Source organism: Taudactylus pleione, unplaced genomic scaffold (assembly GCF_031769625.1).
Source record: "Taudactylus pleione unplaced genomic scaffold, aTauple2 ptg000019l, whole genome shotgun sequence".
Taxonomy (NCBI): Eukaryota; Metazoa; Chordata; class Amphibia; order Anura; family Myobatrachidae; genus Taudactylus; species Taudactylus pleione.
The window spans coordinates 5,532,028-5,547,656 of record NW_028284421.1 but is presented as its reverse complement, the minus strand read 5'-3'; the positions used below and the strand labels follow the sequence as shown (position 1 = coordinate 5,547,656).

Below are 15,629 nucleotides of genomic sequence, written 5' to 3'. Positions count from 1 at the left end.
ATGTAAAGATGAGGTAAACCGGAAGAATGAAATTATGATGGTGGTCAGTAGTAACAATGTGAATACTGAGGTAAATGTAGAACTGCATTACAACCCTGAACTAGAAGGTACCGTCGTATAATGTATAAGATTTAGCCATGCATAAAATTTATTATTAAAATGTTATTTTAAAACATCTTAAATAATGCAAGTCCCTAATCCCTCTCAAGACTTCCTTTATAGGATTGGTGCATCCCCACATCTTTCATATAATCTCCCAAGATCTGCGGTGTGCGTATAGTGGTAGTTTTATGTCCCCTCCTAGAGACACATTATTGATATATTATGGGATGGCATAATCCAACATTAAATAATATGTCATAATGTAAGCTTAAATTAATTTTAAAATCAGAGTATGATAACATGTTGTTTGCTATCAAAGGGTGGACTGTCGAAGCCGAATAATTGACTGAGACAGGATCGGTGTAAAATTAGATCTGGGTGACGCCATTTTGCGAATGGCAATGAGACGCCATTTTGCGACTGGCCGTCCAGCTCCATTTTAGTGAATCTCGCCCATTGTAAGTACATACGGAGATGCTATTATATAGCGTCATGCGATTCCCACGCAATAGAAAGAAGTCCTCACCACATAAATACAGTCACTAAAACATATAGACTGATTAGAACTGCAAAACACGTACCATGGTGTACTCCACAAAACACATAGTCGCACAGCGCTGAATAGCGTCGTTTCTCAATTCCCCAATACTTACACACTGCATACTTACATAAAAGGTTCCCTAGCATTAAAGTGTAATATTCAAGGTTTATGCAGTAATTATTAATGTTGTGTAATAAAGGTTATTTGATATCTAAGGTTTAGTACATGGTAAGCAGACCGTGTTTGGTGTTGTACTGATCCACTGTGTCTCCACAGATTTCTGGTATCATCGGTGAGAAGATCGCAACATGCGTCTGCAAACTATGGACTATAGAGTTAAAACATTAAAATGTACTCTGTAATGTTAGCAGCTTAGATTAGCATGCAGCGGGAAAAAGGACACAAAGGGTTGTTAGAGGCTGTTTGTGTCCATTCGAATTGACCTATGAACGATCCTGTAACAGAAGCACCTTTAAGATGAACCAATGGAATCATGTCAAACTTGTCTATTGTATTGCCTATCCCTGTAAGAGTATATATGTGCGCTCTCTGACCCCAGTCTTGAGTCTTCTTGCTGTGCTGTTGACGGAGGTTTCTATTGCTGATGCCGGTTATCTGGGCCCAGAGCGCGTGCGTATATAACAACTGTACCTTGGGTCTGTATGATTAATTTGCGCTAATTGTCTTTAGATCATCGTGTAACCATCTGTTTTTATATTGAATAATAACTTTTTGTGCTTTGGAACCACATTCAAAGTCTGAAAGCATTTATTTACTGTGCGACTCATTACGCTAAATAGCGACCATTTTAGAAGGTATAGGCAGGATTTTAGAAGGTATAGACAGGATTGCATAGAGGTTTTAATTAGGTATCCATAATGGCAGCACACAGAGACCATTCTCTTCTGATAGGACATAGTTGGTAACAAATGGATCTGCTGGCAACTACATTCTACTATATACAACCAGTTCTCACTTTTTATATGTGAGTTTCTATTAAATATGCTTACTGGGAACAAAAGCAAGTGCCAAAAGTAATCCAGCAATATCTGAAATCTGAAGTGTTACATGGGGTTTAATAGGAAACAAACTATATATAAGCGTGTATTTAAAGACTTTCATAAGCCCATTAACAGGTTATTATGTGCCAGATGTGTTTTTACATTAGCATAATGCATTATGTCACTGTTATGGCGCAAAGTGAGGTCATAATATTTCAGATTGATCTATATAAACGAAAATTAGCACCAACCAAATGCAGACCATATAGAGCATTAAGAAGCATATTACATTTCCAATGCGGTCAATAATTTGATGCTGCTAGTTTCACGTACACAATAGGCAAGACGCGGCTCACAGGGACAGAGACAAACATCAATACTGCTATATTGTTTTGGGGCCATTGACTTACCTAGATGCATTCTGTGGTACAGTGCTGGTATAATCATGGGTAATGAATTACTGGTACAATCAAAAGCAGAAGGACATTGCTAGTATCATTGGAAGAACAATGCTGGAATAATAAAGCTATCATGCCGTTTTGAATGTATATATTTCACAATGCTCATACAAGGAGTTGCAAGATATTTAAACCTATGTAATATTGGTGCAAAAACAACAATTTCTGGCATTTTAAACAGAAAAAGTTCTAACAAACAGCTCTTGAACTTAACATAGAAAATAATATTTTATTGAAATATACAGCTTTAAAAATTTATTTTCAAACATGGTGTAGAAAATTAACAGACAAAGTTAAAATTAGAACACCTAGTAAATACAAGAAGCATAGAGTATGGGATTTGCAATCAGCATTATCCATGTGCAGTAATATTTAAAAGTTGTATAGATATCTGAAGCCGTATTAGCAAAAACTATTTCCAGTAAATTATACAGCACTCCCAATACCCAAGTGTTCACCGTGATATTTTCTGAAGGCGAATCCAATGTACGAATAAATACAGCAGCAATTCCTAAACCTTGGTTTAGTTGTGAAATCTAGAATAGCCAGTTAACAGATGCAAATTGTTAAAACTGTCAGAAATATGGAGTTTCAATTCAACAAAATGTCCTCAGTTCAGATAAGAGACACTTAAATGACTCCTTGCTGTTCACAAATTATAAAGATTTGAGATGTCATTCAGCTCTTTCCAATACACAGTGTTCTCATACAGAGCAGGTTTTCACGAATCACACAGGGAGAATTTCAACAATTCTTCTCAACAAATGAAGTTTCTTTTCTATGCTCAGTACAGGTGCACTGAAAGGCCTGCCCAAGGGACTACTCCTTTTACTTAGTCATTGAAGCTTCAGTAGAATCAGTTGCTAACACCAAGTGCTGGAAAGGAGGAGTTGCCAGCTGAATACAGATTTTAAAAAATACACCCATTTATATTGCTAGAGAAGGGCCACTAAACCTCTATCCAGTGGGTAGGCTGGATTAGGGGAGTAACTCCATATTGGGTTGGCTATTCTAATGAAGCCACATTAGTGAAGTGCTGTCATAACTAGAAACTTCCACAAGAAATTAGTATTTAATAAAAGAATCCAAAGCCAGCAGGTCCATCCACAGACCATAAACAGTAACCACAAGTTACCTCAAAGTCCGTTTTAACTTTCATTGGTGTGGACTTGACACTGTTACATCTTATAACTGGGAAGAACAGTAAATTTACTAATTAGATTGAAATTTGGTAATAAATGCTCCGTATATCTGTTCATTTGACAAGAGGACAACATTTATATATATATATATATTAAAATATCATGAGAAACTTTTAAATATCTGCGATTGCCATATAATATATTGTTTGTTAGAAGTCTATGTTGTCCACAATAGGAAAGATTCATTTATTTGGTTGACCTGGTCTCCAGATTTGTGCCATCATACATTCCTTTTTACCATTCTGTCCTACAATTCCCATCACTCCCCATTACATAATCTTCCAGCAAAGCAGATGTAATTGTTTTTCTTGCTAGAACTGTCTAAAGCCCCAAGTTCATGCCTTTGTCAGCCTTAGAAGTGTCAGACAGAAACTTAGATACAACAGTGCTCCTAGTGGTCAAATGATCAAGGTGAAGAGAGAAATAAGAGATTTACCTTTAAAAACAACTTTAAAAGTAAACAAAGCATCTCTCTGACATAGTGCTACTCTCTATTTATAGAACAAGAGGGTATGTAAAATGGTAAGGCTATATTATAAAATTATTTTACTTGCATAAATATTATGAATGGGGACACTGTTTGCCTGATGTGAATTTATTTACGCTCAGTTATGATCTTTTTAAACTCTCAGGCATTTCCCACTAGACTTTTATATGATCACATGAAAAACTGCAAACATAAAACAGTGAGTGTCATTTGCCACTTTGCAATTACTATTTCAGTAATAACAATTTTATCCATATGTAAAAGCTTTTACAAAATAACACAGCAAGGCAAGATTGCAAGCTTTCAAGAGCACATCTCCATTTGGTAGGAAGACCCAAGTGATCTAGAGCAATGTAAAGCTTTCGCAGGGAAACAGCTGTAAAAGTACAGTTTAGCTTATAGTGCATAAGACTAAGATGTATATGTGCATCTAGTTGTGAAACACACATTACACAATCTCCACTGCAGGCATCACACCACAATCCACCTGCCGGTTACTCTTCAGCTTCATCTTTCTGATCTCTGTATTTCATGTAGGAATCTCCCTCGGGATTGAATGTTCCCACTTTAATGTTAAGCTTCTCAAGGAGTTTTTGTGCTGCAAGTTTAGCTTGCATTTCCTGAGAAAATAAAAATGGAAGCTTGTTATTTAACAACACAGTAAGGACGCTGGTCCTGCACTAGTCTAACAATATGCCCACAGTTACCAGAATTTTACAGTTAACATTTCAAACATCAATCACTCTGTAAATACCACTCTTCTTTCATATGTATTTCTACAGTACCATAGCAAGATGCCTCCGCCCCCTAGGATGGCACCTTACTTGTCTGGCTGAGGGGTCTGCAAGGCAAAGGCTGCAGTCTATGCAGCCCTCTCCTCCCTGACATCCTGGTGATTGACAGCTTATGTCAACTGGAGGCGGGGCTTAAATCCGACAGCAGTAAGCGGTGGGGCCTAACAATGGGGTGTGGCTTAAGCCCGAAGCTGCCAGCAGGCAGGCTGGCTTATAGGGGCTGCAACTAGAAGCCAGATATGGCTGCTGTAAGATTAGGGGAGTGGCTTCCCATGGGAAGCAGTCGGACTAGCAGTCCCAGTGGGAGAACTCCTCCCCCTAAGACTGCCTGTCTGGCTGTGATCAGCAGGGAGTGATTCCAATGGGAAGTCACTGCCACTGCTAGGCAGTCCCTGCGAGTGATGGATTTTACTGGGGAGGCTGCAGTCGTGGCCCTGTATTGCTAAACCTCAGTACCTAAGTATACATCTGATAAAGATTGAGAATAAGATTATACGAATTTAGGGCCCGATTTGTTTTTTTTGCCAAACTGATGGTTTGGGGGTCTGCACATGTACAGTACAGGTAAGGCGTGATCGCTAGAAGTCCCCCTTTAGCCGCAGCATGGATTAGCATGCTGTGGCGTTTGGCGGGTGGAGACCGGAACCGTTCTAAAAAACGGATGACCAGTTTCGACGGCCAGTCTGAGGGCTGTGACCATTGGGACCAACGGTCACATGATGCAGCGCTCGGATCACAGATGCATATAGGAGGCGTCTATATCCTACAGGCACCTCCTGCTGCATTTGAGTTGTATGGTATTGCACAGTTGCTTCCCTGAGGCTGTGCAATACCATCCACATCAGAATCAGGTCTTTATGCCAGTTAATATAATTTACACATGGAATACAGTTTATCAACCTAATGAACCCGTTTCTAATAACTATTATTGTGAGCACAGAAATTTTGAGATAAACGGCCTTTCTTTAAAAAAAAAAAAAATGGACCAAATTGGTTAACAACTATTTTGCAATACAACTGGGAATTACAGTAAGTAAGCAAATACAAAAAAATATTTTCAATGAGTAGGAATTTACTAGTCCAAATTCCGGAGACTGTTAGCTAAAAGTGGCACTATATGATGAGTAAAGACAATTAACCTGCTCTAACAGTAGCACCAATTTATTTTATGGTTCCATTTAATTTCTTAAAGAGTGGTCTATTAACACAATGCTTGATCTTACTATATATGCTCATTATAAAAGGCATTTCTTACATCATAGCTTTGCTTCTGTGCTATCTGAAGGCTTAGAGATTCTTCAAGAGGTAGTAACTGGGCAGGTGAATGATGAAGTGGTGGAAGTCTAGCTGAAGTGATATCATCCAGATGTTTCCGATCATGAATCCTTCGCTCCTCAACAGACATTCTAAGCGTGCTCTCTCCTGGTGACTCATTGGGGGTTGAGCTGTTTGAACTTGATGCCAATCTGAAAATAAAATGTCTTAGGTGACTATGCCAAATGGTCTACAGTGATAACTTGGGCAGCACAGATGGTGTAATGGTTAGCATTACTGCCTCACAGCACTGAGGTCATTGGTTCGATACCCACTACGGCCCTAACTGTGCGGAGTTTGTATATTCTCCCTGTGCTTGCGTGAGTTTCCTCCGGGTGCTCCGGTTTCCTCCCACACTCCAAAAATATACTGGTAGGTTAATTGGCTCCTAACAAAATTACCCCTAGTGTGTATGTGTGTGAGCATGTGATAGGGAATATAGATTGTAAGCTCCACTGGGGCAGGGACGGATGTGAATGGATGAATATTCTCTGTACAGTGCTGCAGAATATATGTGCGCTATATAAATAACTGTAACAGGAATTGAGTTATTATTATTATTATTATTACCAATGTATTATTTGTAATGGAAGTTATTCTTGCAACGATCCTTCTGTTAATCAAAACAACAAGCTCTAAATGCCAGTTTAGAATTATTTTGTGTGGACACATATTGTATGCTGTGTACACACTGGCAGATATATTGGCCAATCAATTGATCGGCCAATATATCTTGTGTGCGTCGGCCAGAGTGTACCAGCGATATGTCTGAACGACAACGTTCAGACTTGTCACGTCGGCTGTGCTGCACAGCCTATGCCCAATATATTTGCAGATATATTGGGGCATCGTGCTGTGTGTACAGGTGGTCAGCCGATCGCCCGTACACTTGCAATGGAGGCTGCGGGATGAGGGAATGACACGTCCCTCGGCCAGATGATAGTTATTCAGTGTCTATGAACAACCATCATCTGCAGATATATCTGTACAGTGTGTACCCAGCTTAAGTCTATACTTTGATTGTAAGCATTGTCCATTATCTTTTATTTTGTAGGCGCCACAACCTGTGCACAGCTCTGTACATGGGGTAGACATAAAAACAAATCAAATTAATAACTACAATGAATAGCCATAAACCATTAGAGGAGTACAAAACACAACTACAAACATTACAGTAAAACCACAGACAGTGAACGACGAGTACAGGGGTCAGGGAAGGGCAGCTCGATGTAGCTTGGAAGAGAAAGCAGTGGTGAGTCACATGGCAAAGGCACAACACATCATGATCCTGTACCCATCAGATGTATACGCAAACAGTGCCAGTCACTAAAGGGGAGGAGATGAAAAACAAGGAGCAGTAGTGATTAGGAAAGTGTAAGGGGAAAAATAAGAAGGCCCTGCCCGAGATCTTACATTCTAAAATGGGGTTTGGAGGGTGAACTGTGAAGAAGATAAGATGGGAGGAGAATGGCTTGAGAGAGGAGTTTAGAGGAAGGCTGGTAGACTTTAGTAAAAAAAAAGTGTTTTAGTGCTGGGGAGACTGGTAGAAAGTCAGATTTGGCAAGGGAGAGAGTTTCAGAAGAGGATGTGTTGAGGGAAAAATCTTGAAGGTAGTCGCAAGAAGAAGAGACCAAAGTAGAGGTGAGGCAGCAGTAAGGTGTAGGAATGAAGGAGGTGGAAGTGTGGACAGAGATGAGTTTGGAGATACAAGGGGGTGAAAATTGATTACAGGCTTTTTACATGAGGGTGAGGAGTATGAATTAGATAGTGAGGGGGATAGGTAACCAGTGAAGGGAGCTGCAGATGTGGAGTCAAATGCCATATGGCGAGAACGTAAAATGAGACGAGCAGCAGTGTTAATGATAAAGAGGGGAGTGAAAGGAGAAGCTTACAGTAATCAAGACAGGAGATGAGTGCATGGATGAGTTTTGGTGGCATCTGAGGTGAAGAACGGCCAAATCCTGGGAGTCGTTAGGGAAATGGAAGTGGCAGAATGTGCGGAGTGAAGGAGAGAGCAGAACTGAGGTTGAAACCGAGGCAGCAGACATGGGGGACAGAAGGGATGTTATCAATGGAGAGAATGAGAGTGTGTGGTCTTGGCCATGTAAAGTTTTGGAAAGTGCTCTGACATCTTGGTGGAGATGGCAGAAAGGCAGATAGATACACAAGAGAGGATGGAGGGAGGGGTTAAGTGTGGAGGGTTAGATTGATTGTATAGATTGTATTAGTGGCCTGAGGAACTGATGAAATTACCAAGGGAGGTGGTGCAGAGGCAGAACAGGAAGGGGCCAAGAACAGAACCTTTGTGAGACAAGGAGAGACAGTTACCCTTAGGCATGGCAGTGAGGTGGTCATTGGTGACCATTGTGAAGGCAGTCTATAAAAAAAATGACTGGCTATCAGCAATCTATGAGTAGCCCTTCTTTCCGTAATTGTAATGATTAAGTTGGAAGTTTCAATGCATCAGTCAAAAATCTGTAACACATTTGTCTTATATTGTACAATATTTTTGTAGTTGAAATTAGATTTGTACCTGTTAGTTCTGAATTTTTCATTTTTATGAACTGGGTTCTTCGCCCTTCTCTCAATAACGTCAATGTAATGGGATGTCATTAATGCAGAGGCCACCAGGCTGGAACTGGTTTTTTTCTGATCATCAGAGGTTTCTGATGTGCCTTTCTTTATCTCTTCCTCACTGTCTTTAATAGCAAATATCTTTAAGTCATTCACCAAAGCATTTACTGTACTCCCAGCTGAATCAGAGTCATTTTTGGAAGTCACTTGAATTGCATTGTCTGGTATGGATGAACTTGTTATTTCCTGATTAGGTGTATGTTTTATTTCAGTGGTGTTGACACCAGTGCTTGAGCATTCAGTAAGCAGAGTTATAGCAAGGGGTGTCGGTGTTACCTTACCCTGAGGCATTGCTAGAATTTGGCTGTTCTCTTTTCTATTAAATTGCTTTTCTTGAAATTCTAAAACAAATGATGAAAGTAGATCTGTTGTTTCTTTCAACCTGTTATGCTCGGCAATGGCGAATCTCACTTTTTCGGTGTAATCCAAAATCTTTTTTCCTCGATCTGGCAACATAGCTATAAATTTTCTAAAAAAAAAATAAAAAATACATACATAAGTGTAAATGATTTTGCAAGTGATCAGTAAAATGAATAATTTCACACAAAGAAGTGTCACAGTAAAAAGAAATTCTAGAGTAATTATGGACCACTGTAGTATAGGATTGTACAGTAGGGTTTAAGTAAGTTCCTATCTAGCATTCTGTGACCTTTACAACCACATACAGGTTGAGTCTCCCATATCCAAATATTCCAAAATACGGAATATTCAGAAATACGGAATAATTTCGGCATGACTGAGATAGTGAAACCTTGGAATTTTGATGGTTCAATGTACACAAACTTTGTCTAAGGCGCAAATTATTAAAAATATTGCATAAAATACCTTCAGGCTGTGTGTATAAGGTGTATATGTAACAAATGAATTTCATTTCTGTACACAAACTTTGATTAAGCTACAAAATCATTAAAAATATTGTATAAAATTACCTGTAGGCTGTGTGTATAAAGTGTATATAACACATAAATGCATTGTGTGTGTATATTGGGGTTCCATTCCCAAGATATTTCATTATTATAGGCAAATATTCCAAAATACGGAATATTCCGTTATCCAAAATACCCCTGGTCCCAAGCATTTGGATATGGGAGACTCAACCTGTAGTTGATCATTCATACATAAGGATGACAGATAATGCATCTGCTGTATGTTCACTGCATTCCCTAAACCAGTGGTTCTCTCAGTCCTCAGGATCTCACACAGTCTACGTTTCAGCAGGAGCACAGGTGTATTCATTACTCACTGACATACTTTAAAAGATCCAGAGGTGGAGCTAATTATTTCACTTGTGGTTCTGTGAGGAGACCTGGAAAACATGCACTGTTTGGGGTCCTGAGGACTGAATTTGAGAACCTGTGCCCTAAACCAGGGGTTCCCAGCCACAGTCCTCAAGTCGCACTAACAGTCCAGGTTTTAAGGATAGCCATTCGTAAGCACAGGTGTCTTAAATAGTACATTAGTTATTTTGATTTAACCATCTGTGCTCAAGCATGGATATCACCGAAACCTGGACTGTTATGGTCTGTACACACGGTCAGATCGTTGTCTGATCGTCCTACATGTGCTGGATGATCATTATGGAACATCCAACATATGCACCATTCCCCCAACTACTATAATTGCCCGGTAAGGAAGTCTGGCAGGGGAGGGATGGTCGGGAACAGCGTCCCGCTGAACAGTCTTGCCGCCGTCAGTAGCCGGGTCACATGGGCACCCTGTGAAACCCGGAATCCTGGCGCTGGCTGATACACAGAGAGCTTCTTCACACCGGCTCCGATGTGAACAAGCTCTCCCCTGCCAGACTTCCTTACCGGGCAATCAGGTAACTCTGTCGGCCCCCTCATCCCATTGTCACCGGTGATTCCGCCCTGCACTGTTTAATCGCAACAGGGGGATACCGGAGTCAGCAGGGAAAGTAGGAACCGACTGCTTTTTCTCTGTCTCTATTTTCACCTTGCACCCAGGAGGTCTCCATCTCCCTCTGACCCGTCCAATACCCACAAGGGTAAACGGGGGTAGGGGTGAGTGGTCTTCCCCCAATAGGGCGGGGGTATTTTCTTTCTATTTTTACCAGGATTGGTCCTACTGTATATTGCAACTATGTATACCATATATTAGTATATATTCTTTTTCTCAAGATCACATTTTGCATTATTTTTTATATGGAAACAATTATATGGGCTATCATTTGCTTTGTTTTCCATGTGATGTAACATTGGATATTGCTGAAAATATATTATATGTGGACTATCTGACAGGGGTTAATTATGAGGATGTGATCAGTCTTGCTATATTCAAACCACACCCAAAAGTGTTTTTTTTACTGATATATTTCACTTTTATTTTTCTTGTTCTAAAGATGGTGTGTAAATATGGAATTAATACAATGGATAATGGTGTATTAAACAATTAGCACACATTAGATTACAGCTTATTGCCATAGTAACAGACCTACATTTATTTTTGAGCCAGGTTTACATTCTATGCTCCTAATGGGAGTACGTGATCTGCAGCATTATATGCTTCAATTGCGAGCAGATCTGTTCTGTATGTCTTTTTATGTTTGTTTGTCTAATTAATTAAAAGTTACGTTTTATGCTGTATTAATATATTATGTTGTAATTATCTAATGTCAAGAGTGCACCAAAAATGGAAAATTCTCTTTTTGAGTCACTTCTCTTATGACTCAACACCTACTAAAGAAGTAGCGTTTGTACTTTTCCAGTGGTGCACCACCAGCAACCTTTTGTGAAGCATTAAGGAATTATATCCTGTTTTCAATTTAAAATATGCTGGTTATTGATTATTGTATCTCAATGATTGCTTTAAATAATTGATTTTTTTTTTGTCCTGTGCGGTTTCAAATAATCTCCCCCCCTTCCCTGTGTTCATAGGGTGTCAAGCACTCGGAAAAGTGTCAGCGTGAAAAGAGAGGTTGTCCATTATCCAACAAACAATAAAGCTGCAGTGCACATTGCTAAGGCTATGGCACACAAACATGTGTATATATCATTAAAATGATGTGTGTGTTGTTTATACTGTATCTATCTAAATATACACACACACACACACACACACACATCATTACAGTTATGTAGCACTTACAAGTTATTGCTTATGCCGAGCATACATTGCCAGATAAAATGCCTGGCGGACCAACAGACATTTTATGTGGCAGCCTGTCACTATCGCGGGCATACACTGAGATATTTCACAGTGTATTGGCCCCGATATCTGCGCTCCGCCCCCGGGGGAGGAGATATTTCCCTGTACCTTACGTGGGAAGAAAGAGGGGAAATGTCTGTCGGCCGCGGCTGGAAATACACTGCCCGATGCAGCCGACATTTTAACTTGCAGATATCGCATCGGACGGGAATGCCGGACGAATCGGCATGCCCGACCAATTGATCGATATTTACCCCTCGGTCGGCCACACACCCTACAATTATCGAGGCGATCCGCGGATATCGGGCAGCTCAGCCCAATAATTGTAGAGTGTATGCCCAGCATTACAATTGTTCAAATTAAAACAAAGGAAGATATGGAAATTATAAACAAAATAAAAACAGAAGGCGGCCATAGACAGACTTAACTACTTGAATCTGATTGCAATGACAAACAAAATGTTCTATAGCTGGAGTTCTTCAGTTCATCCATATACTCTTTGCTTTATACCTGTGCAATGAATGCCAACCCTAGTATATGGTGGAAACCTGCTGCAGAGAGGTGAGAAATATTTCTTCTCATTGATTTGATGGATTTAAGACCAAAAAAAAAATTCTGTGTCCTGAAACTTAAAAATGTCCATCCAGATTTCACATTAGCAACCACCACTTTGCCTGCCCCCCCGCTGAAGAAAGTCATCTGGTAACGGCCATGCCTTCAGGCCTGACACCTTGGAGGTTTGAATGAATAGTGTGCTACAAATAAAAACAAAAACGTGGTACTTTTTATATAGACATGCTGCAAACATGTAGTTATAAATAGGAGTAAAAGGGAAAAGAACAGGAAGAATGAATTAACACAGAAACCTTAGTATTTGCCAGCACTGTCTCACTCCATACAAGGTGCACACAAATACCTGTTGGAGTGATAGGATGCTGGCAAATACAGAGGTTTATGTGTTGTCATCAATTCACTCTTCATGTTTGTTTTTACCTTTTACTCCCATTTATATCCCATTTACGAGAACTACAAGGTTGGACTTCTGGAATCAAAGTACCACATTTTGTTTTTGTTTGCGATGATAGGTGACTGGACCTGTGGTTACCACCAGTTTGTTTTGGCTGCTCCTTGGAAGCGCAGTGGTCAGTCATAATTTTGTATCTTTGAATACAGCATACTGCTTAGTGTAATGGATTGATTAAGGCTAATTGGTGTTCTACAGTTATTATCATACTTGCCAACTCTCCCCGATTGTAAGGAAGACTCCCTGAAATAGTAGCAATCTCCCAGATAGTACCTTACCTAGTGTTCCTGCTAGGCTGTTTCAGTGGGTCGCAGTGTCCCGCGGGTGGGGAAACCGGCAGAGCACCGGTCACTGCCGGTGAATGGATGCCAGGTACATGTGCCCGGCATCCATTCACAGTGACCACAGCGCTTGGGGGCTGCCCGGCATGTCAGTAAGTGCCGGGCATGCTCCCAAGAGTAACGAAAAGGGGATGCATCATAAAGAAACGCCCCCTTTTCGGTACGCGTAGATGTGCCCTAGCTCTAGGTCCGACACCCTGCCTGCCGCCGGACCTAGAGTGAACAGTACTTACCCCCATTTTGAAGCTGTTATATTAAAAAAAAAAAAAAAAAAACGATATTGGTTATAAGGCACAATGATCCCTATGGCTACATGCATTTTCTGAAAAGTATAAGTTTGTTTTCATCAACGAATAGATCTTACTAACTGCTTTGGGGCTCATTTACATATGGATGTAAGTCAATTTTATGACACACCTCTCAGATGTAGCAGTACACGTACAGTTTACCGCGCGCTCATATTTGTTGCTTTCATAATCTCCCCGAAATGTGTTTTTAAAAGTAGGCAAGTATGGTCATTATAGATATTAGAATCATAACCGATTTCTGTGATCAGGGAATAGGCAATCAGCTTGTAGTCCACATAAACTCTTAGAGGGGCTCATTTATCAAAGTGTATTTGAGGTATAATCCCTGACACACCCGTTTTCGGGGGTTTACCTCAAATATTAAGTATCCCCCGTATATATTAAGGAGGGACCTCCATTACCACTGGCAGCCGCCTCCCCCATAGATTTCTATGGGGGAAGTGATGCTGCCAAATTTACCAATACCCGGAATGCGATGCATTCCAGATATTGGTCCCCGTAACTAACGCCATCTGAAGATGACGTTAGCCGCTGTAGCCTATGAGCTACCCCACGCATAATTAGTTGGCAGAGGAATCCGCTGCAACCCTCCCCGGCTATGGTGACTGTGCATGAGCAGTCCACGGGCTCGCGCATGCGCAGCACCCCCTGCACTGGCCAGCAGCTCTCTGGAGACAGTCGCAGGGACGGGCAAGGATGATACATCTGGCCGGTATGATCGTATTTTGCAATGCGATCATGGGCGTTACCGGCATGCCCTGATTGCGTTGCAAAATTGATCATTGATAAATGGGGGCCTTTGTGACTTATAATACTATTGTAATTAACAGCACATAATACATTACCCAATATAGTATATAAACATCAGGGAAGGGGTAGATCATGGAATATGGGAGAAGCTCCTGACGCCTGTCACCGTCCCCTAGCGCTGCCACAGTGACATGTTATCAGCGCGTCTTACTTATTACTCAGGAGCATCTCCTGTCTCTCCAGGATCTCCATCAGTTCCCCGATGCTCCTCCCGCGGAGCTCACCCACCGAGTCCGGCTTCCCGCGATCTGCCGGGACAGACATGACGGCTAGGTAATGTCTAGCATTGCTATAGCAGCGACACCCTGAGCGCCGCCATGACGGCACGTCACATTCAAAAAACTTTATTCAGAGAGGAACAAAGTAACACAACGCGTGCACAACCGTAATGACTCAGTGGAAAGTAATGTGGGATGTGTACAGCAGAGCCTCAACATTAGACGAATATAGGTATTTTCGTGCACTGAGATATTTTCGTGCACTGATAGACTGCAAGCTGTTAGGGAAACGTAGATATATCAATTTGCATAGGGTGGTTACAGCGATATATCAGGGCTGGAATAACACACTACTGACGGACAGGTTATTGCTGCGCATGCGCAGTGGTTGATGCTGCTATAACTAGTTGAGGCAGTCAGGACCAAGATGAATGGAAAGGTTTAGTTTAGAAAACAGTCTTTCTGTCACAGTAATATGTGCCATATCTTTTTATCCAAGATGCTGGTAAATGCCTTCACTATATGTTTGTTAGATACTCCGGAGTAAATTTATTAAGAATCGGGTTTTCCCGTCAATTGCAACCCGAAGGACACTGCCACCAGAATGCCTGCTAAAATACAGCATTTACTAAGCATTGGATTTGAGCGCCAGTAGAAGTCTGATGGCTATCTGTCTAAAACCCCATCTGATTACCTGTTTCTGATTTCAGATTTAAAGCATTGCACAGATCACTATGATATGGGCAGGCTTCGTTTTATTAATACGTTTTAAAAGTTGCAAACTTTAAAAAAGAAAAAAAAAATTGGTGTGGGGTCCCTCCCAAAATTATTAACCAGCCTCAGGCCTCTGAGCCTAGACTGGTATTGGAAAATAGGGGGGAAAACGTGGTGGGGTCCCCCCTATTTTCCAATAACCAGCCAGGGCAGCTGCCGCTATAGCGGGAACACAGCGTGGGGTCCCCCTGCCACAAACTGGTTAGCCCAAGGATGGAATCTCTAGGAAAGTGGGGACACCAAAAAAATGGTGTCTCCGTTTCCCAATGATAACCAGAAAGCCCAGGGCTCCTTTCCACACTCCCTATCTGGGCTTTCCATTTTTTACACAGAAAAAACATTGATAGTAGGTCTGGTGTTCTATTGCTGTCTAAAGTTTTTTTTCCAGTGAATTTTCGTCGAATTTGCCTTTAGTAAATCTAATTGCAAATCCAACAGAAAATAGCTGGATAACAC

The 15,629-nt window shown here is 40.9% G+C and overlaps 1 protein-coding gene across 3 annotated transcripts; it reads right to left on the bottom strand.

Annotated features, from left to right (window-relative positions):
* Positions 1 to 2,259: 2,259 nt before the first annotated feature.
* On the bottom strand, positions 2,260 to 14,518 carry POLR2M (RNA polymerase II subunit M). 3 transcript variants are annotated; one of them, XM_088445240.1, is made up of 4 exons: positions 14,217 to 14,320; positions 8,433 to 9,002; positions 5,841 to 6,051; positions 2,260 to 4,411 (listed from the first exon to the last, which is right to left on the bottom strand). In XM_088445240.1, exons 1-4 carry the CDS (start codon positions 14,234 to 14,236, stop codon positions 4,286 to 4,288), a joined length of 927 nt encoding a protein of 308 aa, XP_088301366.1. In that variant the 5' UTR covers positions 14,237 to 14,320; the 3' UTR covers positions 2,260 to 4,285. The 3 variants fall into 3 exon arrangements, with proteins under 3 accessions (XP_088301366.1, XP_088301356.1, XP_088301373.1); XM_088445230.1 differs by lacking the exon at positions 14,217 to 14,320 and adding an exon at positions 14,333 to 14,518 and having other exon boundaries at positions 2,261 to 4,411; XM_088445247.1 differs by lacking the exon at positions 14,217 to 14,320 and adding an exon at positions 14,410 to 14,498 and having other exon boundaries at positions 2,261 to 4,411.
* Positions 14,519 to 15,629: the final 1,111 nt, after the last annotated feature.

Excerpts from the sequence above, each read along its gene's own strand:
- POLR2M (XM_088445230.1), bottom strand. The coding sequence starts at position 14,445 with ATGTCTGTCCCGGCAGATCGCGGGAAGCCGGACTCGGTGGGTGAGCTC. Across the intron at positions 9,003-14,332 it reads GAGATGCTCCTGAGTAATAA|AAAATTTATAGCTATGTTGC; the intron begins GTAAGACGCGCT and ends TTTTTTTTTTAG. Across the intron at positions 4,412-5,840 it reads CACAGAAGCAAAGCTATGAT|GAAATGCAAGCTAAACTTGC; the intron begins GTAAGAAATGCC and ends TTATTTTCTCAG.